Below are 27,368 nucleotides of genomic sequence, written 5' to 3'. Positions count from 1 at the left end.
CCAGCAATGCATCGGGGACCGGGCGGGCCCTGAGTATTTTAGCTGAGCTTCAGGGTCTACATATATTTTGGCCACAGCCCCCTTAATCTTTCCCAGGTCTCCTGGAAGACTGCTCGATATTTCCCGAAGACTTCGTAAAAGTCTATGTGCCCATCCAAAAGATCTGTTGCCAGTCCTGCTGCAAGCTTTGTAGCCAATCATGGCTCAGCAGACTCAGCCCAGGGCCCTGTACTACTATTAACGGCAACTTAACAGACTTTTGCCTATAAGTAACGGGTCGTTGTCGTGCCTGCTATAACTAGGGGTTTCCCGTATACATTGCTAGCCTTGCCTCGGTGTTCCACAACACAGCTGTTGAGCTCCAGTCCTCAATTTCTCGAAGGTCTGCCTTCTTATTACTGAAACTACGGCCCCCATGTCCAACTCCATCTCTAATGGGTGGCCGTTCACCTGGACAGTAATCCGAATGGGGGTCAATCCGTGGCTCAGTAATGCAATGCAATTGCATACACACATCGCCATCAGCTTCAGGCTGTTCTAAGTGGAAGTCCTAGCTCTGGGCTGGCGTCTCCTTCGGGTAGGGTGGCTTCATATCCCTCTGATTTTGCCAGCCACAAGTACCCCACTGCCTTAGATCATCTTCCATCGATTCCAGGGAGGAACCTGCCTGGTTGCAGCGGCCCTTGGCCAATGGGCCCAGTCACGACGGTGTTGGCGTACCGAGTCGAGTCCTCTATTCCCACATCAAATTCGTCAAGTCTGCCAAAACAGCAGCATTTTCAAAATGGTGGAAACCTTATTTCTTTGTGAAGAGAGGTGGTTGTGCTCCAAATGGCTTGCAGTGCCAATTGTAGTTCCACTTTATTCTCATTGCCAATTTCATAGTCAAGGAGAGTCAAAAAGAAGCTTCAATTCCAAAAGGAAAGTATTTACATGTAACAGTCCAAGTCCCAGCCAGGACTACTCTGCAGCTCGGCTTCTGTCTGGGCTGGCTTTAATGGCAATTAATTTAATCAAGGAGCCCGCTGCTGGGCCTCTGACCCTCAGCAGGAGAGCACTTATTCCTTGAGGCGCACAAGAAGATTAATCTGATCATCTCTGCAAATCTCATGGGGATTATAACACAGTCTGTGACTCCAGACCCACAGCAATGTGGTTGGCTTTTAACTACCCTCTGAAATGGCCGAGCAAACCATTCCGTTCAAGGGCAATTAGGGATGGACAACAAATATTGCCCTTGCCAATGAGATCCACATCCCATGAAAGAATGAATTAAATATAAACTTGTTCCACTGCAGAATTGTTCTTGGAAAGAAAGATTGCTGATACACTGTCTTGGAAACAGTGTGCTTTGCAAATAGTATGGATAACTAGCTTTTGTTTAATCATTGCTGGAGGGCACTGAGCTACTTGTTTCTGTCAATTTCCACCTGTCCATTCCATATATTATAGAATATGACCAATGCAGCACATTGCACTGCTCCCTGGGAAAAAGGCTTGAGATGTCTCTCCTCTTGTTTACCAACTGGGGAGGGAATAACTGGCGTCTCAGTAATGTTTCTGTACTAGTAATCCAGAGGTCTGGAACAATGATCCTGGAAAAATGAGTTAATGGCAGCTGGCAGAATTTTAATATAATTAACAAATCTGGAATAAAAGGTTTTGATGATCACGAAAGCACCAGATTGTTGTAAAAACCCATCTGATTCAATACTGTTTTTGAAAGAAGGAAATTTGCCTGGTCTGGCTGCATGTCACTTCAGACCGACATAATGTGGTTAACTCTTAACAGTCTTCTGCAATGCTTAGCCACTCAGTTAGATTAGGTATGGGCAACAGATGCTGGCCTTGCCAGTGACACTCGTATCCCAAGAAGAAATAAAATAATTTGTGTTCCGAGAACCAGAGGACACAATCTCAGACTAAAGGGACGATCCTTTAAAACCGAGATGAGGAGGAATTTCTTCAGGTCAATCTGTGGAACACTTAGCCGCAGAAGGCTGTGGATGCCAAATCCCTGAGTGCCTTTAAGACCGAGATAGATAGGTTCTTGATTGAGAAGGGGATCAGGGATTCTGGGGAGAAGGGAGGAGAATGGGGATGAGAAAAATATCAGCCATGATTGAATGGCAGAGCAGATTCGATGGGTCGAGTGCTGAATTCTGCTCCTATGTCTTCTGGTCTAATGGGTCCTTGGCTTACATTTTACTAACAAAGGAGCCCCTCAATCAATCTCATCCACTCCTCATGGTGAACACAGTTCCCCATGCTTCTTCTCCTTAGGCAATCTCTCAGGAATGAGGGTGACTTCCTTCCAGTCTAGTTGGATATGTTATGAGATGGCTGTTATGCCAAATGCGCAATCTGCAGACTCTGACATATGTAGGGCATGTGGTGCTTGGAGTTTGTGTGCTCTCTGCGACGCCTCAATTACACCTGCGTGTTTTTCGTGAAGTATCTCAATGTGTTCAGTGACTTCTGGCATGAACCTTCTCCATTTTGGTTGGTCACAAGCCAGGGAATCACACAATACAGTGGGAATGTTTGACCTCTTCAGGAATGTTCCGAGTAGAGCATTTGCTTCAGGATCACTACCTCACAGTGGAGGGACACATGTTGGCAGGGCAAATCCGGCATGGAAGGTGACACCGAGAAGCATCTGGTGCTTTTGAAGGATGTGGTACAATGTGGACCATAGCAAAGGGTGAAAGCAGAGAAATATACCCTGACCTGGCACTGTAGGTGTCAAGCTACAAGGATGTCTTAGAACATAGAACATACAGTGCAGAAGGAGGCCATTCGGCCCATCGAGTCTGCACCGACCCACTTAAGCCCTCACCCAGCCTATCCCGGTAACCCACTAACCCCTCCTAACCTTTTTTGGACACTAAGGGCAATTTAGCATGGCCAATCCACCTAATCTGCACATCTTTGGACTGTGGGAGGAACCCGGAGCACCCGGAGGAAACCCACGCAGACACGGGGAGAACGTGCAGACTCCGCACAGACAGTGACCCAGCAGGGAATCGAACCTGGGACCCTGGCGCTGTGAAGCCACAGTGTTAATCGCGTGTACTACTGTGCTGCCCTCTGATCCTCCTCTTGTGGAATTGTGCAAAAGCAGCTGAGAGAATTGGAGTAGCAGCACACCGCCCACCCCTCTTTCACTATAATCAAATCCCTTAGTGTAGATTTAGCTACATGTTTAGTGTGACCTACATTATGAATTCTGTGGGTGTCCATGCAATTATTAATTTGGACTGTTCGTTCATGAGAGTATCCACATAGATGATGAAATAATTTACAGCTTGGATACGCTCGAATAACAAGGACTTTAGAACAATCCTCCGGGTGCAGAGTCATCAGGACTACATAAAATATATTGCACAGAAACGCCATTCAGTCCACATGCCAGTGTTTACGCTCATCTCAAAACTCCTCTCATCAGTCATCATCTAAATACACCATCATAACCCTTTGTTCCCTTTTCTCTCATTTGCTTGCTAGCTTCCCCGTAATGTATCTATACCTTTTCTCATCAGTGGTAGGAAATGCCACATTTTCACCACTCAGGGTAAAGAATTTTCTTTTGGATTCCCTATTGGATTTCTTGATGACTACTGTGATATTATTATAAATGTAAAAAACTATTAAGGGTTAATGTCATGTCCAAATCAACCACTAGAGAGAGCTAGGTGTAGAACTATATAAGGCATCAATACTAAGTCTTGTGGGTGAGAGGTTGAGGAGAAAGCTAGAGGACAGACTGAAGGAAAGATAGTGTGAGTGAGAGCAGATCATAGTTATTGTAGTAGTGTAGTGATTAGTAGTAGATGAGTGTAGATTGTATGTTTATTATACATTTTTGTTATATAGGAGTAAGTTTCAAATCCAATTAAGTAATATTAATAAATCTATAGCTTTGTTCAATATAAAAGCTATTTGTGGTCTTGGTGAACACTACACCAACCATTCTAGAATTAGCAACACAAAGAACACCACTTGGCACCGGGGGTATATTTCTACAATAATAGGCAGTTAGATCAGACAGGTTAGCTTTAAGAAGATTGAAGAAAACAGCAATGCCGTTACACCGATCAAAAAATCTAAACACAACAGATCGTAAGATGGAGAGTCTAAATAAACCTGACTACTTCAGAACAAACTATGTCAAAACTGGCCATTCTTCAAACAGCAGTTTGTAGTTTTCCTATCTGCCTCCGCGCCAGAAAATGCTTCCGGTCAAAGAAAAATAGCGCTTCTTAAGTTGGCTGGAACACAAGCATTAGAGCTTTATAACACCTTCAAAATTGCTGAAGATGATGATAAAACAAAGTATAACATAGTGCTACAGAAGTTCACTGCAAAAAAACAAGTGAATGAGACCTATGAGCGCTACATGTTCAGAAAAAGGCTGCAGCTGAAAGGGATGTCGGTAGATTCTTACTGCTTTAAAGTTAAGAGCGCAATCGTGTAACTTCTCTGTTGCTGATTCAATGCTCTGTGATCAAGTAGTATTTGGGATAACTGACGAACATTTGTAAGAAAATATGCTGAGATGACTGATTTTGCTGCTTGATAAAGCCATTAATCAGCCGCACTGCGCATGCGTGCCCGATCATTGCCGCACATGCGCATAGTGGCCGCATTTGGCACGCCGATGATTTGGCATGCACGCGCAGTGTGGCCGCATTTTTTTAATACATTTGCGGCCATTTTGAAGGCCGCTTGCAGCCATCGTTATTAACAGCCGGCTGCTGTGTCTGTTGCGCAGATTTGTGCGATCGGGGGGGCCGCAACGATGGCTCCTTAACCCCCCCCCCCCCCCCCCCCCCGACACCCGCCCCCAAGTTTGACAATGCCTGCATTAATATGTGCAAAGCAAGTGAACAAGCATCCTTTGAATATGCGGAGTTCTGGACAAACGAAAAAGGCGCAAAGTCGGGAAACATGGCTGACGCCATTAATGCTGTGTCACAGCACAGAATACTGTGTCCAAGGGCTGGTGGCCATTTTGAGAGTGACATCACGAGCGTGATGGCATGTCCATGGTGTGGCCACGCTCACAGTAAAAAATATTGTCCCGCAAAAGGCAAACAATGTTCCAATTGTTGCAAATTAACTCACTTTGCACCACAGTGCCATTTCTCAACAGCTTCTCCAGCAAACAAATTTTTAAAATCCTACCATGACTACAGGAATATCCAAAGTGTACAATGTGAAGAAAAAAGATTTTTAAAGAGTGGGTCAGAAATTCCATTTAAGATAGATACAGGCGCACACGCAAATTTAATAACCAAAAAGAATTTAAGACAAGCAGACAGTACACCGCAAATACAAAAATCAACCTGTCGATTGACCCACTATAATGTAAATATCATACCCACGAGGGGTTCTTGCTGTCTCATTGTTCAGAATGACCACATCAAAATGCCGATCAACTTTGAAATAATGGAAAATGATAAATCATCGCTGGATGGATGCTTGCAATAAATTAAACCTAGTTAAGCGGATACACACAACCAATAACTTGAAAGACACGCTACAGAATGAAACTGGGCAACATTTGGACAAATGTGCGCATGTTTTATCGGGAATGGGCACCGTACCCTTTTCATACTCTATCAAACTAAAAAAGATGCCAAACCTGTGATGCATGCGCCAAGAAGAGTGTCAGCTCCATTGAGAGATCGTCTCAAGACCGAGCTTGACCGAATGGAACAGCAAGATGTAATCTCTAAGGTCACCCAACCGACGGACTGAGTAAATTCGACGGTTTGTATACGCAAAGCTAACGGAGACGTAAGAATCTGCATAGATCCAAAAGACCTAAATGACAAATTATGAGGGAACACAACCAAATACCCAAGAGGGAAAAGATGATATCCAAATGGCTAATGTCATGCTTTTCACAAAATTGGATGCCTCTAAAGGATGTTGGCAACTCAAACTCAACATTCAAAGCCGAAAGCTCTGCACCTTCAACACGCCTTTTGGAAGATATTGCTTCAATCGGCTCCGTTTCGAATAATATCAGCATCTGAAATCTTTCATAGGGCAATGGAGACCATCATCGTAGGGAATCCGAGCCCCAGAGTCTATGTTGATGATGTAATCATCTGGTTTATTACTTGAGACGAACATTGTGATAGGCTCAAGAAAGTGCTTGACAGAGTTCATCACTATAGATCATTATTAAATCATGACAAATGTCAATTTGGGATCCACAAATTGAAATCTTTAGGCTATATTATATCACAGGAAGACCGGATCCACACAAAATCAATGCCATAGGTGAAATTTCAGTACCAACTGACAAAAAAGCAATTCTGAGAATGCTCGGTGTTGTGAACTTCATGGGGAAATTCATTCCTAACCTATCCAATCGAACAATGGCTCTGCGCAACTTCATCAAAAAGAATGTTGACTTTAAAGGGACACCTGAACACGCAGCTGAGTGGCAAGACTCGACAAAGGAAATGAAAATTTCCATTGATGCGAGCAAACAGGGCACAGGCGCAGTCCTACTTCAGAAAGGTGATCAGGATATGTGGAAACCTGTCGCGTATGCCTCTCGCTCGATGACGCCTAGTATGCACAAATAGAAAAAGAGTGCCTTGGTCTCCTAACCAGCATCACCAAATTTTATAATTATGTTTATGGTTTACTACACTTTATCGTTGAAACTGATCACAGACCTTTAGTTAACATCATCAAGAAAGACCTTAACAAGATGTCTCCACGTATTCAGAGAATAATGATGAAGGTACAACGCTACAATTTCACACTAGTCTACACGCCAGGAAAAGACTTAGTTGTTGCTGATACCTTATCCAGAGCTGCAAATGATATTGATACGATGGTTTCATATATAGTACGGGTTGTGGAAGCACAAGCTTCCTTGTTGCCGAGATGCTACCAGTGTCTGACAATAAGCTACAAATCATAAGAGAGGAAACAGAGAAGGACTTGACACTCCAAAGGGTAATGAAATACCTCAAAGAAGGATGGCCCAATGGATGTTGCTCCGCTTTTCACAGTATCAAAGATGGCCTCACAGTAATTAATGCATTCCTAATCAAAGGAGACAAGATAGTTATTCCTTCATTCCTCCAACAAGCTTTCTTGGAACAGATACATACACGAGGGTTGCCAAGGTATTGAAAAATGTTGCAGATGAGCAAGACAATCTGTACTGTCCTGGAATTAATAAGGATATGGACAATCATGTGCAGGAATGCCACATTTGTCAGATGCATCAATCTACACAAGAGAGCTTGGAAGAAAAGGAATTCATCACCAATCCATGGATGGAAGTTGGTATAGATCTATTCTACTTTAAACGTCATGACTATCTGGTCATAATTGACTACTATTTCAACTACCCCAAGGTGATTGCGCTGAATGATTCATCAACGCGTTCTGTAATATGAGCTGCAAAATCTGTTTTTGCCCGCCTTGAAATTCCATTACATGTTGTCTCTGACAATGGCCCTTGCTTCACCAGCTGGGAGTGAACACAATTTGCAGAATGTTATAATTTAAACCACATCACATCAAGCCCAAAGTAACCCCAATCTAATGGCAAAACAGATAATAGTCAAAAAACTATTCAGCAAAGCACTGGATGTTAACAAGGATTTATCTTTGGCACTGTTGACGTACAGAGTTACCCCATTGTCATCAGGTTTCTCCCCTGCCCAGATGTTGATGGGAAGAAAAATTCGCACCACGTTACCTGAAAGAATGATTAGGAATATGGGTGATCAAGAAATACATCACCGTCTAAGGTTACAAAAACAAAAAGACTACTACAATAAGTGCAAAGTTGTAGTAGTTGTCAAAGTTAAAAGAAAGAGACTACATTCGAATACAAAATTCTGATGGTGGATGGCAACATATAGTTAAAGTTTCAAGACAAATTGCACCAAGGTCATATTTGGTACAGAAGAAATAGAAGAGCTTTACTGCAAATAAAAAAACATGTTCCATTTCAAACATTATTGCTCAGGATGCTAATTTTCAAAACATTGACTTTCCTAATCTTTCATTATCACCAATGCATCAAGACAATTTAGAAGATAACTTACATACGTTGATGAAGCCACTGAGAAGATCAACCAGAACGAGGAAACCACTGAACAGATTGAGCGTAAATCATTAGCTTGTTTGTAATGGCTGTAATAACTATTCATCTGTCATCGCTAATGTGACTTAACATTTATTTTTGCAACTGAATGTAAAAACAAGTTAATGATTCATGCTCACTAATGTAATGTTCAAAGAAAAAATATTACAGCGTTTATAACCTTTTTTTCCAAAGAGAGGGGGATGTGCCATTATCATAAATGTAAAGAACTGTAAGGGTTAATGTCATGTCCAAATCAACCACTAGAGGAAGCTAGATGTAGAACTATATAAGGCATCAATGCTAAGTCTTGTGGGTGAAAGATTGAGGAGAAGCTAGAGAGAACAGGCTGAAGGAAAGATAGTGTGAGTGAGAGCAGATCATAGTTATTGTGTGAGTGTCGCGATTAGTAGTAGATGAATGTAGATTCTATGTTTATTATCAACTGTTTGTTATGTAGGAGTAATGTAATGTTGAATCCAATTAAGTAGTGTTAATAAATCTATAGCTGTCTTCACTATAAAAGCTATTTGTGGTCTTTGTAAGCACTACGCCAACCATCCTAGAATTAGCAATACAAAGAGCACCACAACTACCTTGTATTGAAGGGCTCTTCCTCATAAGACAAAACATTCTCTCCATACCCATTTTATCAAACTAGCCTTACAAACTCTCCCGCCCTCATGTATTTTGTCCTCTCACTTGGTTCCGCAACTGGAGGCTATCCCTTCATATTTTTTGCTCAATAAAAATCTATCTCCAATGTAAAATTAACATTAAATTTAAAATGAAAGAATAATGAAAATCACAGCTTAAGATTTTGGTCATACCTTCCAATGTCTTCTGTTTTAGTTTGCTGTTCCTTTCTCGATTATATCTCAAGGGACATTTATCTGCATTAAAAAGATGCTATAGAATTCAAATTGTTGTTATTGGTCTCTAATTAAAAGCAGCATTTTATTTTAACATTGAAGCCAGTCAATGCAATCCAGAGTTACCAGAACAAATGATAGTGTCAATTAAGAAACAGTGGGAATCATGGAATACAATCGTAGCATTTCGCACCATGCTGGTAGAATTGTTCTCCCACTGTTCAATTACGCTAGTTCCTGTTGCTTTAAGACTCCTTGGGGTCATTTTGCTGCAATGGTGATAGGTGAGCAGTACTTGGTGCAGGGTAGGACTCAGACAGCAAAGTTTGTATGAATTGAAATTTATGGAGGGTGAGAGACTAATCAGGAGAGCATTGAAATACATTAGTTGAGTCTGAACATGTCTGAGGGGAGGTAGGAACAAAGGAGGATGATTTTATCATGATGTGAGTAACTGGGGTCAGAGCGCAGGTCAGGATTAAATAGGAAGCCAATGTTGTAAACTATTGTGTCGGTCTTTGGTGACATCGGTCTCCTCAATGTTTAGCTGGAGTAAATTGCGACTCATACAAGATTGAGTATTGGATTACCAGGAAAGGCATTGAGACAGTTGTTTGTCATCTGTAACTGACCATATTGGCAAGATTTTAAGCCACTCCAAACCCATCAACTTGCAGAGTTGATTTTGGGCTCCATGTCTTCAGGTGATGTCACCAAAGAGCAGATGTATAATCATAGAACCATAGAATTCCGACAGTGCAGAAGGGGGCTATCCGGCCCATTGAGTCTGCTCCGACCTTCTAAAAAAGCACTCTACCTAAGCCGACTCCCCTGCCCTATCCCAGTAACCCCATAACCCCAGTTAATCTGCACATCTTTGACAGGGACAATTTAGCATAGCTAATCCACCTAACCTACATGTGGTAAACACCACTAGTAACACATTGCATGTATTACGATACTGGCTTCTCCCAGCAGGCGGTGTATAAAAGTGGATGCTCTCCTGCGCTGCTCCCATTCTGGTTCCAGCTGCAGGAGGCACAACATCTTGTGCAATAAAGCCTCGATTGTTTCACCATTCTCGTGGTAATTGACGGTACATCAATTTATTGCACAAGATTTTAAAAGATGGACTTCCTAATCAAGGCTGATCACCTGGAGCTGAGCCCTGCACAGTATCTTCACTCTGTTCGGTTTCCCCACCTACATCCACAGCGATCGGGAATCCTCCTTCATGAGTGATGAGCTGCGTCAGTTCCTGCTCAGCAAGGGCATCGCCTCGAGCCGGACGACCAGCTACAACCCCCGGGGAAACGGGCAGGTGGAAAGGGAGAACAGGACGGTCTGGAAGGCCGTCCTGCTGGCCCTTCAGTCTAGAAGTCTCCCGCTGGCAGGAGGTCCTCCCCGACGCGCTCCACTCTATCCGGTCACTCCTGTCCACCGCTACTAATGAGACCCCTCACGAACATGTGTTTGCCTTCCCTAGGAAGTTCACCTCCGGGGTCTCGCTCCCAACACAGCTGACAGTTCCTGGACCCATCCTCCTCCGGAAGCATGTGCGGAGCCATAAATCGGATCCCTTAGTTGAGAAAGTCCACCTCCTCCATGTAAACCCGTAGTTCGCCTACGTGGCACACCCTGACGAGCGACAGGACGCAGTCTCCCTCTGGAACCTGGCACCCACTGGGACCCTACCCACAACCCCCGGCCTGATACCTCTCCTTGCCCCCCCCCGGTTGCCTCATTCACCCCTGCGCCACCCAACCTCCCATCAGCGATCCTCACCGCAGCCCCCACCCCAGCAGGATCCGCCCCCTCACTGGATCCATTAAGGGGTGACGAAGGAGAGGACAACACGCTCCCGGAGTCGCAGGTGACCTTATCGGTGCCCACATCACCACCAGGACTGAGGCGATCGCAACGGAGGATCAGAGCCCCCGATAGACTCAATATGTAATGTTTTCTTCACCCCCGCCGGACTCGTTTTTAAACAGGGGGTGAATGTGGTAAACACCATTAGTAACAACAAAGTTAAGCGTTCCACAGAGGTTGAGAAGGATGGCATGGGTTAAAGTAAAAAAAAGTTGCACAGTAACTTTCATGAACATTAATAGCAGCAGGAGTGATTATATGGCACGGAACCTGCTCCAACATTTAATATGATCAGGGTTGATATTGGGCTTCAACTCCATTTTCATCCTGCTCCCCATATCCCTTGATTCCCTGAGAGGCCAAAAGTCAGTCTACCTCAGCCTTAAATATTTTCTTTTAATGGAAGAGAGTGGGAGAGGGAGGGGGAAAGCAAGGGGCGCAATCTAACCAAATTGGTTCATAGTCCCTTGACAAGCACGTTTAGCCAAGTGTTTCCAAGCGCACGCAGCGCCGAGAAACACCATGCCATCTATCATGAGTCTGTTTCAATTTGGGGCCTCCCCGGGGGACACCCCGCCAAGGCTGCACTTAGTCCCATTTCGTGCACTCTGGCACTCCGCTCACTGGAACCCCTCGATGCAGACCCCCCAACACCCCACCCCCAACCCCTGTCAAGCCCAAACTCACCTATAATGGTGTCCTTGGGGGGGGGGGGGGGGGGTCCACCGCACCCCACTTCATGCGCGCAGGGCACTACTGGGCCCGATCCCCTGCATGGGAAAAATGCTAGCCCAGCACCAGTGCCCGGGTGCTACCAGCAGTGCCAAGGTGCCACCCTGCCCAGAGGGAAAGCACCTAAGGGCCTCCGATCCCCTGGGAGACCCCCACAAGTGCTGTTCCACCTGGTCCCCGTTTGTGGGGACCAGCATTGAACGGTGCTCACCCAAGGTCTCCGAGGCCCTCAGCCTTAACTATATAATAATAATCTTTATTAGCGTCACAAGTAGGCTTACATTAACACTGCAATGAAGGTACTGTGAAAATCCCAGCATTGCCACACTACGGTGCCTGTTCGGGTACACAGGGAGAATTCAGAATGTCCAATTCACCTAACAAGCACATATTTGGGACTTGTGGGAGGAAACCAGAGCAGCTGGAGGAAACCCACGCAGACACGGGGAGAACATGCAGATTTCGCACAGACAGTGACCCAAGCCGGGAATCGCACCCATGTCCCTGGCGCTGTGAAGCAACAGTGCTAACCACTGCACCACCATGCCACCCACATATTAATTGATGGTGCATCCATAATCCTACATGGTAGAGAATTCCAAATATTCACAACCTTCTAAGGGAAGAATCCTTTGTTCAACTACGTCTTAAATGATTATCATTATGAAACTGAAAAGCTCCTTGTCCTGAGACTTGTTGTTCCTCAGCCAGTGGAAACAATGGGCGGGGTTCTCCCCCCCAAGCCGGGTGGGAGAATCGCCGGGGCGCCGTGCGAATCGCGCCATGCAGCCCCGACACCCGCACATGATTCTCCCACCCCCCGAAACCAGCGCCACGCGATTCGCGCCAGGCCACTCGGAGAAACGTCACAAACGGCGAGCGGCGATTCTCCGGCCCAGATGGGCCGAGCGACCGCTGCAACACAACAGGTTCCCGCCGCTGCCGTCCACCCCTGGTCGCTGCCGGTGGGAACTCTGCGGGAACGCTGGGGGTGCAGCCTCTGTGGGGGGGTCCTTCACCTGTGGGGCCTCCGATGCAGACTGGCCCGCGATCTGGGCCCACCAACCCTGTGGGGGCCAGAATAGGCCGTGCCCGGGCCCTGTTCGCGCCTTCGTGAAACGCAACAGCGTTCACGACAGCACGGGCACTTGGTCCGCAGAGCGGAGAATCGCCCCCACTGTCTCAATATCTACCCTGTCAATCTTTGAGATCATCTCTCACTCTTCGAAACTTCAGAGAATGTAAACCCAATTTACTCAGCTTCTCATCATAGGAGAACCCTTTGACCTCAGGGACCAATCTGGTGAACCTTCACTATACTGCCTTCAAAGCAAGCATACCCGTTCTTAAATATGGAGACCAAACTATCCACAGTATTCCATGTGTAGCTTCACCAAAGCCGTGCACAATTATGCCAAGATTTTATTCTTTTTCTCCAACCTCCTTCCAATAAAGGCCAACATGATGTACACTCTGTATGCTTCACCCGATATCTGTGACTATTCATTTACATTGTGTATTAATCATATGTCCTATGCTCTTTGAATGTGTGGAACGATCTGTCTGGACTGTACGCAGAACAATACTTTTCACTGTACCTCGGTACACGTGACAATAAATCAAATCAAATCACATGCCATTTGCATTCCTAATTGTTTGCTGCACCAACATGCTAACCTTGTTTTCCTTGTATGAGTACATCCAAGTCTCTCTCTGAACATCAATATTTTCAAGTTTCAGGTCTTTTAAAAAATATCCTGCTTTTCCATTCTTACAACCAAAGTGACTAAGCTCACACTTCACCACATATAAATCATGTGCCACCTTATTGTCCACAAATTTAGCCAGCCTATATCTCTTTGAAGCCTCTTTTGTATCCTCACAACTTACCTTTCCATCTAACTTTGTATTGTCAGGAAGATTAGACACATTACTTTGTCTCATGGAGTACATTATAGGCTCAATAATGTAAATGTTCTTACTCATGTTAAACTTAAATTATTTAAATAACTGAACTTCTCTTTTCAAATGCCTTGCAATGAATGCATCTCTCATACTGACACATGCATGTGCTCTCTGAAACAAGCAAATCTTATTTCAAAATCCAAAACTTTAGCTTGGAAAGCAATGTCCAGATATCAGAAAATGGTTTGTAAAAATATGGTGCAGTGTTGTCACCTTTGGTGATTTGAGGGTTGGGACTGTATAAAAAATTGACTGAGAGAATGAGTGTTTGAGGAATTGGATCATTTCCTTTGCAGAAAAGTTCTGAGGCAAATTTTTTTAAAGAGGTACAGTTTGGATATTGTTGAAGCTTTTATTCACAACATTTTGTAATACTTTTCTATTTTGTGCCTTCACTTCCTGAGCACCCTACTGGGGGAAAGCTACCTTTACAGTAGTTGGGAGCCTGCCCTCTCACATCCGGGGTGGGATTCTCTCAGCCCGCGATCAGGTCATGCCCCCACCCCCCTGCGCCGGCACATAATTAATTGGACCATTGGCACCGGCGTGGTTGGCGCTGCGCTGGTCGCGGGCCCCTCTATGCGGCCGGCCCACCGAATCCTGGCCCAGGATGGGCCAAGCGACCGTAGTGAAAATGCTGAGTCCCTCCGGCGCCGTCCACAACTGCTCGCAGCCGGCGGGAACTCTGCATGGAAAGGTCGGGTGGTGGCCTGTGGAGGGGGAGGGGTGCTCCGACCCGCGATCAGGGCCCACCGATTGACGGGCCGCCGTCTCTGTCCCCCGGCCTCTTTTCTTCCACGCCGGCCCCTGTACACCTGCGCCATGTTGCATCAGGGCCGGCGCTTTGTAGGATGCCACAGCGCATGCACACGTTGGCGCCGGAGCCACTGCACATGTGCAGATCCTGCAGCACCCAGTTTGCACCAGGATCGGTAGCTGGAGCGGCATGGTCCGCTCCAGTGCCGTGGTGGCCCACTGTAGGGGCCAGAATTCCTCCTGGCAGCGGCCCGTTCATGCCGTCATAAAACGTGATGGCGTTTACAACGGCGTGGACACTCTGCCGCGGGATGGGAGAATCCCACGCTTAAGATTTGGAGTTCAAACCCAGTCCAGACTGATTGATGAAAAGGCCTTCAATTATCTTATAACACGTTTAAATTCTTACAAATGTAATTGTAAACTTGCAGAGAAAATCCAATAGTTAACTTGTTTTCCATTTTGATTTTATTTATAGACGCAGACAGTATTACAAAAAAGAAAACTAGTCATGCGAACAAGGAGGTGAGACAGCTATATGAAGCAAACATTTAACTGTTCTATTACAAAAATTAGAAAATCCCTTCTTTTATAAGTGTGATTTTCTTTCATTTAGATCATGACTGAGGCCACACTGGGAGCACTCTGCAATTTTGAACACCTTATTGTCAAAACAATATTAAGGTGTGTAAGAATATTCGGAGATACTTCCAGAACTTTAACTTCAAAAATATGAAGAAAAGCTCAAAAAATGGAGTTAGTTTTCTTTTGAGAAAATTGACCCAGGGTTTCTGGTGATAACTTAACTTGAACTATGAAGGAAGCAGATAGCTGTACAAAATTCAGGAGCCTCATGTGAAACTAGAGGTTAGAAGATGTCATGGGAGTGTCCCTTTAAGAAATGTTTTGTCTTATCACATGGCTTCAGTGATGTCATTGTGTAGGTGGAGCTGGGCTGTGGCTCTGAGTTTTACTTTCGCTTTGGTTTGGGGCTGTTGTATGGCTCTGAGTTTTTTTTTGCTTGTTTCATATTTTAGCTGCTGGATTCAATGGTCCAGGGGGGCAATTGATGGGATGTACGTCGCCATGCGTCCACCAGCGGAGAACAGGGACATGTTCATGAACAGAAAGGGGACCTACTCCATGAACATTCAGGTGATCTGCGACCACCGCATGAAGATCATGCATGTACGTGCCCAGTACCCCGACAGTGTTCATGATGCCTTTATACTGGCGCAATCTTTCATCCCCGCCATGTTCGAGGGACCCCCCCCCCCCCCCCCCCAACCGGCTGAAGGGCTGGTTTCTGGGCAACAGGGGTTACCAGTTGCGGTCGTGGCTGATGACGCCTATACGGAGGCCACAGACCAACGCGGAGACCCGCTACAATGAGGCCCATGCAGCAACCAGCGGTGTGATCGAGAGGTGCTTTGGGCTCTTGAAGATGCGCTTCAGGTGCCTGAATCGCTCTGGAGGGGCCCTCCAGTACCATTCAGAGAGGGTCGGCCGCATCGTTGTTGTCAGCTGCGTCCTGCACAACATAGCCCAGCAGAGTGGCGATGTCCTGGAGGAAGAGCAGGAGGAGGCACAGGGGGAGCCCGATGAGGGCGACGCATCTCCAGATGATGAAGAGGAGGAGGAGGATGGGGAGGGGGTCAGGCACAGATGCGACATGGGGGCTGGATATGGCCGGGATGTTGCACGGCACCACTGGCTTGGCAAGCGGGCACGCGAGGCGTTGGTCGCCGCACGTTTCGCCAACTAGGGGGGAGGGCCTCGCTGAGCACGGGCACTCATACCACCATTCTGCCTAAATGCACCACCCAGTGCCCCTCACCTCCCGCACCATCCGACAACCCTAGCTCCCACACCACCACATGCGCAGCACCCTACACCTGCGGCACAACAGGATGGTCTCACACGATTGCTTATGGAAGCGGATGTGATCAGTGCCATGTTGAATGATGATAACCCGCTCTGCGATGACCTTTGAGCTCCGGATCGTTCGACAATTTCTGGCTCATGGCCATAGCTAAACCCACCACCTGGGTGGTGCCTATATGCGTCATGGACACTCCATTACATGGCCATGTGGGGTTGCTGGCGTTGTTGTTCCAAGGACGACGGGCGGATGGTAGGGGGGGAAACACACATCCGGCCTCACCGTTGTACCGACCTTCGACCCCAGTGCCATTCGGTCCCCTTCACGACCCCTCAGGCACCGACACAGCACAGAGGCATCTGGGTTTGGTGACTTTAATCGTGACATTCACATACAAGTGCCCTAGCCCCAATAACTAAGATGTGCTCTGCATCCGTGCCAACTTACTAGGTGTCGAGCTTCTTTGCCTTATGGGCCCTACCACGACGCCTTGGTGTTTCCCCAGACGGTACAGCAGGAGTAGAGACGGACTGCTGAGACTCCTGCCCTGCGACTTGGCACCCCATCGGCGCGCATTTCCTGGGGCGGCCCGGCCTGGATGGGCCAGGCTGCTCGGCGAGCGTGGTAGATGGTGTGGTGCCACCCGTTCTGCCCGCTGCCCATCAGATGCACCAGGGACGGGACGGGGGGGACGGGGGGTGTCCGAAGATCCGCGGTGTTCCGGGACCTGCCTTGCAGGAGTCACCGAGATGGGTCCCAGTACCTCTTCCTCCCTCGGGGTGCCCGGTAGCCCCTGGGCCTCACTATGGGATGGTGGTGTGAGCGCAGACAAGCCCCGTAGCACCACTCACCTGGCGCTGCCAGTCCTGGAGGCCCGCTGTGGCATCAACCAGGGTCTGAACGTTTGCAGCGATGGAGCTCAGGGAGTGGGCCATCCCAGTCTGGGACTACGCCACTTGTGCGACGCCATCCAGCCAAACCCGTCCCTTGTGCGGGCTTGTGCGACGCCATCCGGCACGTGGGCAAGGCTCTGATGCTCTCGGCGATGGCCTGCTGCGACTGGGCCATGGCCTGCTGAGACTGGGCCATGGCCTGCTGAGACTCGGCCAGACCACGGAGCGTGGCGGCAATGTCCAGCTGGCTCTGGGAGATGGCTGCCTTTGAGAGGGCAGCCCTGTCCTGGGCCATGGATGACGCGTGTGTGGTGAATTATAAACCTAGAAATTCACACTGTGTTCTCGTATATGTATTGTGTCCTTGTGGGCTCTGTATACAAGCCGTTGCGCGGCTCTGCCCATAGGGGGAGATGAGGAGTTTGTACTGGGCTCCACCCTTGGCTCCGCCCATGGCTCCTCCCACTAACCGGAAGTATAAAGCTCTGCAGTCGTGAGCCTGCTGCCAGTTCATCTCGTTGCAGGCAGGCTCTGTTGTAAGATTATTAAAACCACTGTTCACTTCCAATCACGTGTCTTGTGAATTGATGGTCACATCAATTTAATAATCTTAGGAACCTTGAAGAAAACTACTATGGAACCAGCCCTCAAACCTGACCGACTAGAACTCGACCCGCAGGCTGAAGAGGCAAAATAAATCTTTCTACACTGGCTCAGATGTTTCAAGGCCTACCTGGCTGAATCAAGCACTTCAGAAACTACGGAGGAGCAGAAACTCAGCCTACTGCACGCAAGGGTGAGCCACCGTATCTCTACTCAACTTAACAGTGCTACCTCGTATACGGAGGCCCTGGCCATGCTCGATCGAATCTACGTGAGACCCATCAACGAGGTCTACACGCGTCACATTTTTACGACCCGCCGCAAGCACCCCCGGAGTCGCTGGAAGAATTCCTGCGCGATTTAAAAGCTTTAGCTCGGGACTGCAATTATCAAACTGTATCAGCTGCCCAACACATGGATCTCGCTTTCCAAGATCTATAGGTGGCGGGGCTCAGGTCCAACTATGTGCGCCAGCGGTTGCTTGAAAAAGGGGCCCAGAACTTGGAGGACACTGTAGAGTTAACTACAACTATGTAGGTCTCGTTCCGCAGCCTCAACTCGTTCCCCGCAGACCAAGCGACCCCATCATGGGCCCCCGACCAGCGACTGCCCCTGGCCTGCACTGCGCGGCCACCCACCCACTACGCAGCTCCAGTGTGCCATTTTTGTGGGCAGCCCCAACACCCACGGCAGCACTGCCCGGCCGGCAACGCGACCTGCAGCAGCTGCGGTCGCAAAGGACACTATGCCCGGGTCTGCCTGGCGAAGAAAACCCCCACTCCAAACTCTCCCGCAGCCCAGAACACTCGCTTTCCAAACTCGCAAGCCCGCAGTCCCCAAAGTGCTGCAGCCTGTATGCTGACTCCGCTCCCACCTGACACGTGCGACTCATGGGGGCCGCCATCTTGGCAATCCTCCTCCACGCGGCTGACCATGTGCGACTCATGGGGGCCGCCATCTTGGATGCCATCTTCCTCACCGCCCGCCACGTGCGATCCACGGGGGTGGCCATCTTGTGAACCATCCTCTTCAACCTCTGAAACTCACCTCGAAGACTACGACCTCAGCGGACAGTCATCACGGGGCCACTCCAGTACAGCTGATCGTGCCGCCGACTACCTGCAACTCAGCGCGGTCACGTTGGACCAGTCGCGTCCGAAAAACCACCGCAACTCGATGATGATCGTTAAAATCAACGGATACAGTACACTGTGCCTCTTCGACTCCGGGAGCACTGAGAGCTTCCTATACCCAGATCTGGTAAGACGCTGTTCGCTCCCTGTCTTCCCTGCACGGCAAACTATCTCCCTCGCCTCGGGCTCACACTCTGTTCACATACAAGGGCGCACCGTCGTGACCCTAACGATTCAGGGCGCCAACTACTCTAACTTCCAGTTGTACGTACTCCCCGAACTCTGCGCCCCACTCTTACTTGGACTCGGCTTCCAATGTAATCTCAAGAGCCTCACACTCAGCTTCGGCGGACCCCTACCTCCACTCACTATCTGCAGTCTAGCGACGCTAAAAATCGACCCCCCTCCCTCTTTGCTAACCTCACTCCGAACTGCAAACCCGTAGCCACTCGTAGCAGGCGGTATAGCCTGCAGGACAGGGTATTTATTAGAACCAAGGTCCAGCGGCTCCTACGCGAGGGAGTCATAGAGGCCAGTAACAGCCCCTGGAGAGCTCAGGTGGTGGTCGTCAAGACTGGGGAAAAGTTCCGAATTGTAGTGGACTATAGCCAAACCATTACTCGGTTCACGCTCCTCGATGCGTACCCCCTCCCCAGGATTGCAGACATGGTGAATCAGATCACCCAGTACAGCATTTTCTCCACGGTGGATCTGAAGTCTGCATACCACCAGCTCCCAATCCGCACGGAGGACCGCCACTACACGGTGTTCGAGGCAGACGGCCGCCTCTTCCATTTCCCCCTTTGGCGTCACGAATGGGGTCTTGGTGTTCCAACGAGCAATGGACCGAATGGTGGACCAGTACGGGCTGCGAGCCACGTTTCCGTACTTGGACAACGTCACCATCTGCGGCCTAGATCAGCAGAACCTCGACGCTAACCTCCATCGATTTCTCCAAACTGCCAAGAAACTTAACCTCACGTATAACACGGAGAAATGCGTTTTCCGCACGACCAGGCTAGCCATCCTCGGCTATATCGTGGAAAACGGAGTCCTGGGCCCCGACCCGGACCGTATGTGCCCCCTCTTACAACTCCCTCTCCCTCATTGTCCCAGGGCCCTCAAAAGGTGCCTGGAATTCTTCTCGTATTATGCCCAGTGGGTCCCTCAGTATGCGGACAATTGAGGACATCGCCAAAGCGGCCATGCGGGCGGTGGTTGAATCCGTCCCCTTCCAGGTGGAGAGCGACGCCTCAGAGGTCGCTCTCGCAGCCACTCTAAATCAGGCAGGGAGACCAGTCGCCTTTTTCTCCCGATCCCACTCCGCTTCGGAACTTCGACACTCAAAGTGAAGCTCAAGTCATTGTGGAAGCCGTACGGCACTGGAGGCACTACCTCGCAGGTAGGAGGTTTACCCTCATCACCGACCAAAGATCGGTTGCCTTCATGTTTGACAACTCGCAAAGGGGCAAAATTAAAAATGATAAAATCTTGCGGTGGAGGATCGAACTCTCCACCTATAATTACGATATCATATATCGATCGGGGAAGCTCAACGAGCCCCCAGATGCCCTGTCCCGCGGCATATGCGCCAGCGCGCAAGACGACCGCCTGAAAGCTATCCACAATGACCTCTGCCACCCGGGGGTCACCCGGCTCGCCCACGACATGAAAACCCGAAATCTGCCTTTCTCCACCGAGGACGTCAAAGCCATCACCAGGGGTTGCCCAATCTGCGCGGAGTGCAAACCGCACTTCTATAGACCAGACAGGGCCCACCTGGTAAAGGCATCCCGGCCCTTTGAACGCCTGAGCGTCGATTTCAAAGGGCCACTCCCCTCGACCAATCGGAATGTGTACTTCCTGAACGTCATCGACGAGTTCTCCCGCTTCCCCTTTGCTATCCGGTGCCCCGATATGACCTCCCACACAGTCATCAGGGCTCTGCACAGTATCTTCATCCTGTTCGGTTTCCCCAGTTACGTACACAGCGACAGGGGTTCGTCCTTTATGAGCGACGAGCTGCGTCAGTACCTGCTCGACAAGGGCATCGCCTCGAGCAGGACAACCCCAGGGGGAACGGGCAGGTGGAGAAGGAGAACGCGACGGTCTGGAAGACCGTCCTACTGACCCTCCGGTCCAGGAATCTCCCGACATCCCATTGGCAGGAGGTCCTCCCCGATGCGCTCCATGCAATTAGGTCCCTCCTATGCACAGCCACTAACCAGACCCCTCATGAACGGCTATTTGTTTTTTCTAGGATCACTACCACGGGGGTTTCGCTCCCATCCTGGTTGAAGACACCAGGCCCGGTTCTCCTCCGGAAGCAAGTCCGGGCACACAAGACTGACCCACTCGTAGAAAGAGTGCTCCTACTCCACTCCAACCTCCAATACGCTTTCATCGAATACCCTGACGGCCGTCAGGACACTGTTTCCCTCCTGGACCTGGCGCCTGCAGGATCCAACTCCACCACCACGGCCGCCGAGGTACCCCTCACACTACACACCACACAACCCTCCGCGCCCTGTGCCCCCACACCTACAGGTCCACGGCCCGTGCTCCGCGCCCCCGCGCCTATAGGTTTCCTGTGCTCCCCGTCGCCCGTCGAACCAGTCGGGTACAAAACTCGGACCGAATCATCCCCGGAGTCCACTATCGTACCCTCACCGACCGTCACCACCCAGCCACCCGAAGAGACTGCAACCCCGGTGCTTCGCTGATCCCAAAGGACGACTCGGCCGCCGGACCGGCTCAATTTGTAGACCCATCACCCCCGCCGGACTTGATTTTTTTACAGGGGGTGAATGTGGTGAATTATAAACCTAGTAATTCACACTGTGTTCTATTATATGTATTGTGTCCTTGTGGGCTCTGTATACGAGCCATTGCGCGGCTCTGCCCATAGGGGGAGATGAGGTGTTTGTACTGGGCTCCATCCTTGGCTCCGCCCATGGCTCCACCCATGGCTCCTCACACTAACTGGAAGTATAAACCTCTGCAGTAGTGAGCCTGCTGCCAGTTCATCTCGTCGCAGGCAGTCTCTGTTGTAAGATTATTAAAACCACTGTTCACTTCCAATCCCGTGTCTTGCGAATTGATGGTCACATCAGCGGCACATGAAGCCCCACGTCTTGCAGAACCTGACCCATGGCCGAAACCGTTGCCCCCATTGCCTCCACCGCGGACGCCACCCATGTGGTGTTGGCCTGGGTGGCAGCCATGACAGGCACCAGTCCCTGCTCCTGGACGCGGATGGACTCCTCCAACTGCGGCTGCAGATGCTAGAAGGTGGCCGTCATCCCGCTGTCCCCTCCCTGGGTTTCCAAATGCATCGGGTCTGTGGGTGGTTCTGGTAACTCCAGGAACATAGAACATAGAACAGTACAGCACAGAACAGGCCTTTCGGCCCTCGATGTTGTGCCGAGCAATGATCACCCTACTCAAACCCACGTATCCACCCTATACCCGTAACCCAACAACCCCACCCCCCCCTTAACCTTACTTTTTAGGACACTACGGGCAATTTAGCATGGCCAATCCACCTAACCCGCACATCTTTGGACTGTGGGAGGAAACCGGAGCACCCGGAGGAAACCCACGCACACACGGGGAGGACGTGCAGACTCCGCACAGACAGTGACCCAGCCGGGAACCGAACCTGGGACCCTGGAGCTGTGAAGCATTTATGCTAACCACCATGCTACCGTGCTGCCGCACCTTCCCTAAAATCTCCTTATGTGGCTCAGTCTCAAATTCTGGTTAATGACATTCCTGTGAAGGACCTTGAGACCATTTACTATGCTAAAGGCACTTTTTGATATAATGTGCTATCTCATACAGATAGATGTCAGATAAAATCTAAGGCAGAAAAATAGTGCATTCAATTTAGAAAATATTTTATTGAGGCATTTATAATTTTAACAGTTTTAAACATCAGGTTTTAACAAGAACAGCTGCCACCTCTGGGAAAACCCCTGCAGTGATCCCCTCAAGGCGAATTTAATTTTTTTGAGTCTGAGAAACCCCGCCATGTCACTAACCCATACTCCCGACTTTGAGGACTCCGGGTCCCTCCACCCTAGTAGGATCCGTCTCTGAGCCACCAGGGAGACAAAGGCCATGGTATCGGCCTCTCTCACCCCTGGACTTCCGGATCTTCCGACACACCAAAGATCGCTACCTCTGGACTCCGCACCACCCTCACCTTTAAAACTTCTGACATGACGTCAGCAAACCCCTGTCAGAAACTCCTCAGCCTCGGACATGCCCTAAGATATGGACATGGTTAGCAGGACCCCTCACACAACGCCCACACCTATCCTCCACCCCCTATAAAATGGAAATTTGCAAAGAAGGGAAGCAGTGAGGAGGTTGGAGGGCTCATTCACAAGTATTTAATAATGAGAGGATAAATTGATAAAGTTGAAAAAATAAAATTAGAAAGCATTTGAGGTATTTGTGTTCATTAAGAGTTCCAATAAAGTACAAAATCATGGGGAAGCCTATCGAACTAATTGGCTAAATCACAGGTCAAATATTGTGTGCCGCTTTAGGTGCCTTCCTTTGGCAAGGATGCGCAAAGGCTATGATGATGAGAGATATTAATTGGTACAGATTATGGAGAAACACAAACTATTTTCACTAGAATACAGAAGATTTGGAAGAGGTTTTCAAAATTAAGGGCCATTTGACTAGTGAAAAAAACAATATTCTACTGGTGTGTCATTAAAAAGGGGGTATAAATATCACGGGTTTTGTATGGGCTGGTAAGACCTCGAGGGTGAAGAAGGTACTTTTGGAATGGGGCATGGGGAGGGGGCTTGGCCCTTCCGAATCTTATTAACTATTACTGGGCCACCAACATATCGATGGTGAGGAAGTGGGTACTGGGGAGGGGTCAGTGTGGGAGCAAGTGGAAGCGGCATCTTGCAAGAGTTTGGAGGCTTTACTAATGGCTCCCCTGCCGTTCTCGCCGGCTCGGTATCCACAAGCCCAGTGGTGGTGGCAGCCCTGAGGGTGTGGGGGCAACGGAGACAGCACAAGAGATTGGAGGGGGTGTCTGTGTGGTCACCGATCTGTGATAATCATTGGTTTGTTCCAGGGGGACTGGACGGGGGCTTTAGGAGGTGGCAGCGGGCAAGGATTGAGAGATTTGGGTATCTCTTCGCTGAGGAGGGCTTCCCGAGCCCGGAGGCATTAGAGGAGGAATTTCAGTTGCTGGATGGGAACGTGTTTCGGTACCTGCAGATACGCAACTTTGTCTGGAGGCAGGTTCCAAGCTTTCCTCACCTCCCCCTAAGGGGACGACAGGATAAGGTGATGTAAAAAAAAAACAGGGGGGATGGGAGGGTTTCACTGATATACAAGGAGTTGATGGAGTGGGAAGGGGTCCTTATCAAGGAGGTGAAGAGGAAGTGGGAGGAGGAGTTGGAAGGGGAATCGGACTATGGGAAAAGCCCTTGAAGAGATTCAATTCATCCTCGTTGTGTGCCAGGCTTAGCCTGATCCAGTTCAAGGTGGTTCATAGGGCTCATTTGACTGTGGCCCGGATGAGTAGGTTTTTTGAGGAAGTGGAGGATAGGTGTGGGTGGTATGGGTGTAACTTGACAAACCACGTACACATGTTCTGGGCATGTCCGAAGTTGAGGGGATTCTAGCAAGGATTTGCGGACGTCATGTCAGAGGTCCTGGAAGGGACAGTGACTCCGAGTCCAGAAAATGCAATATTTGGGGTATCGGAGGATCCGGGTGCCCGGCGGGGAGAGAAGCCAATGTTTTGGCCTTTACCTCCCTGGTGGTCCGGAGATAGATTTTGCTGGGATGGAGGGACTCGGAGCCTCAGGAGTGTGGGTTAGTGACATGGCAGGGTTTCTCAGACTGGAAAAGATTAAGTTCGCCTTTAGAGGTTCAACTCAGGGGTTTGCTCGGAGGTGGCAGCCATTCATCGACTTTTTTAAAGGAAAACTGAGTGTCAGCAGGAAGGGGGGGAGAAAAATGAGAGGCATGGCAGTGTAAAATAAGAGACAGGGACTCTAATATACGGGTAGTTAGGAGCTAGGGCGGGGGTGGTAGTTGGTTATGTTATTGTCATATTGTTGCGTGTGTCAGGCCACTAGGCTGTTTCAAATGTTAATTTGTTAAACTGTGAAAATTATAAATGCTTCAATAAAATGTTTTCTGAAAACAAAGGAGCATGAATTAAAGATCACCAACAAAAGAATAGAGGAATTGGTTTCTTGAGGTTTTCCATGTGGAGAGTTGTTAGTGTGGTGAATTATACTAAATTCACACTGTATTGCATTGCTTTGTAATATGTCCTTGTGGACTCTGTATGTGAGCCGTTGCGCGGCTCTGCCCACAGGGGGAGATGAGGAGCTTGTACAGGGCTCCACCCTTGTCTCCGCCTATGGCCCTTCCCACTACCGGAAGTATAAAGTGCTGCAGCCGTAAGCCCTGCTCTCAGTTCCTCTGGTCGCAGGCTGGCTCAGTTGTAAGACTATTAAAACCACAGTTTATTTCCAATTGTGTCTTGTGAATCGATGTTTCAAGGCCTACCTGGCTGAATCAAGCACATCCGAGACTACAGAGGAGCAGAAACTCAGCCTACTGCACGCACGGGTGAGCCATCGTATCTCTACGCAACTCAATTGTACCACCTCATATACTGAGGCCCTGGCTATGCTCGACCGACTGTACGTGCGGCCAATTAACGAGGTCTACGCGCGGAACATTTTCACGACTCGCTGCCAGCGCCCCGCAGAGTCGTTAGAAGACTTTCTGCGTGATTTAAAAGCCCTTGCTCGGGACTGTAATTTTCAGGCTGTAACAGCCTCCCAACAAATGGAACTCGCTGTTCGTGATGTATACGTTGCAGGGCTTAGGTCTAACTATGTGCGCCAGCGATTGCTTGAAAAAGGGGCCCAGAACTTGGAGGACATGGTAGAGTTAGCTACGATTATGGAGGTTGCGTTCCGCAGTTTGAAGTCATTCCCCGCGGACCAAGCAACCCCATCGTGGGCCCCCGACCAGCGACTGCCCTAGGTCTGGGCCACGCGGCCACCCACCCACTATGGAGCGCCAGCATGCCATTTTTGTGGCCAGCCCCAACACCCACGGCAGCACTGCCCGGCCCGCAATGCGACCTGCAGCAGCTGCAGTCGCAAAGGACACTATGCCCGAGTATGCCTCGCAAAATCAAAAACTCCAAACTCCCCCGCGGTCCAGAGCACTCGCCTCCCAAACTCACAGGCCCGCAGGCCCCGTAATGCTGCAGCGTGTCTGCCGACTCCGCCTCCACCCGACATGTGCGACTCATAGGGCCGCCATCTTGGCAACCCTCCTCCACGCGGCCGGCCACGTGCGATTCATGGGGGCCACCATCTTGGCCATCAACCGAACCGAACCTTGACGACTACGACCTCAGCGGACAGTCATCACGGGGCCACTCCAGCACAGCTGATCGAGCCGCCGACTACCCGCAACTCAACACAGTCACATTGGACCAGTCGCGTCCAAAGCACCTCCAGAGCTCGATGATGTCCGTTAACATCAATGGGTACAGGACATCCTCGTACCCACACCGATCGTCACCACCCAGCCACTCGAAGAGGCTGCAACCCCGGTGCTCCACCGATCCCAAAGGACGCCTCAGCCACCAGACCGGCTCAACTTGTGGACCCATCACCCCCGCCGGACTTGATTTTTTTACAGGGGGTGAATGTGGTGAATTATACTGTATTGTAATTCACACTGTATTGCATTGCTTTGTATTATGTCCTTGTGGGCTCTGTAAGTGAGCCGTTGCGCGGCTCTGCCCATAGGGGGAGATGAGGAGCTTGTACAGGGCTCCACCCTTGGCTCCGCCCATGCCCCCTCCCACTACCGGAAGTATAAAGTGCTGCAGCCGTAAGCCCTGCTCTCAGTTCCTCTGGTCGCAGGCTGGCTCAGTTGTAAGACTATTAAAGCCACAGTTTACTTCCAATCGTGACTCTAGTGAATTGATGGTCACATCAGTTAGGATGTGGAATTCCATTTTAGAAGCAGTGATGGAAGCAGAATCTATAACACCGTTTAAAAGAGAGGTGGATATATGTTTGACAAATAAAAATGTAAAATGGCATAGGTCCGGTCTACTAAATGGGACTGAGTGGTTTGGGTCTTTCAGAGAACAATTTCAGCTGTGGTAGGCACAATGCCTGCCTAGTTTGGTGCAATCCTTAGATTCTAATCTCTGGTCTGTGTAGAATTAGCTGCTCTCAAGACAGCCAGCAGCAGAGACACCAACTTGTAACTATCCCAGGATAAGGAGAAAAAAAATCTCAAGAGCTCCTATTGCTGATTACTATCCAGTGACCCCTCCTGGGCACATGCCAATAATTATTGCCACTTGGGACAAGGCGCTGACAGGCTGCTGCTGTATCTGTGGACTCTGCATTCTCAAATGTGTTGCTCACTCTTAGAGATAGTTTAAGGGCAAATTCTAGGGAAAATCAGAAATGGGTCTCCTCCCTTAAAAACGTAAGTTCAGTA

General features: G+C 49.1%; 1 protein-coding gene across 5 annotated transcripts in view; it reads left to right on the top strand.

The window, feature by feature from the left end:
- The window catches only part of LOC119971408 (protein sel-1 homolog 1-like), a 122,259-nt gene that overhangs the window by 1,931 nt on the left and 92,960 nt on the right, over positions 1–27,368 (top strand). For 4 of the 5 annotated variants that reach the window (XM_038806901.1, XM_038806918.1, XM_038806909.1 and 1 more), the window contains exon 2: positions 14,804–14,850. In XM_038806901.1, the coding sequence (XP_038662829.1) occupies positions 14,804–14,850 (47 nt within the window). Of the gene's footprint in view, positions 1–14,803; positions 14,851–14,941; positions 15,010–27,368 lie in introns of all 5 variants that reach the window. The other variant, XM_038806928.1, reaches the window with a different exon arrangement.

The sequence above is a fragment of the Scyliorhinus canicula genome, chromosome 1, assembly GCF_902713615.1.
Source record: "Scyliorhinus canicula chromosome 1, sScyCan1.1, whole genome shotgun sequence".
Classification (NCBI taxonomy): domain Eukaryota; kingdom Metazoa; phylum Chordata; class Chondrichthyes; order Carcharhiniformes; family Scyliorhinidae; genus Scyliorhinus; species Scyliorhinus canicula.
The sequence above is the reverse complement of the archived record's forward strand: the minus strand, read 5'-3'. Positions and strand labels throughout refer to the sequence as shown.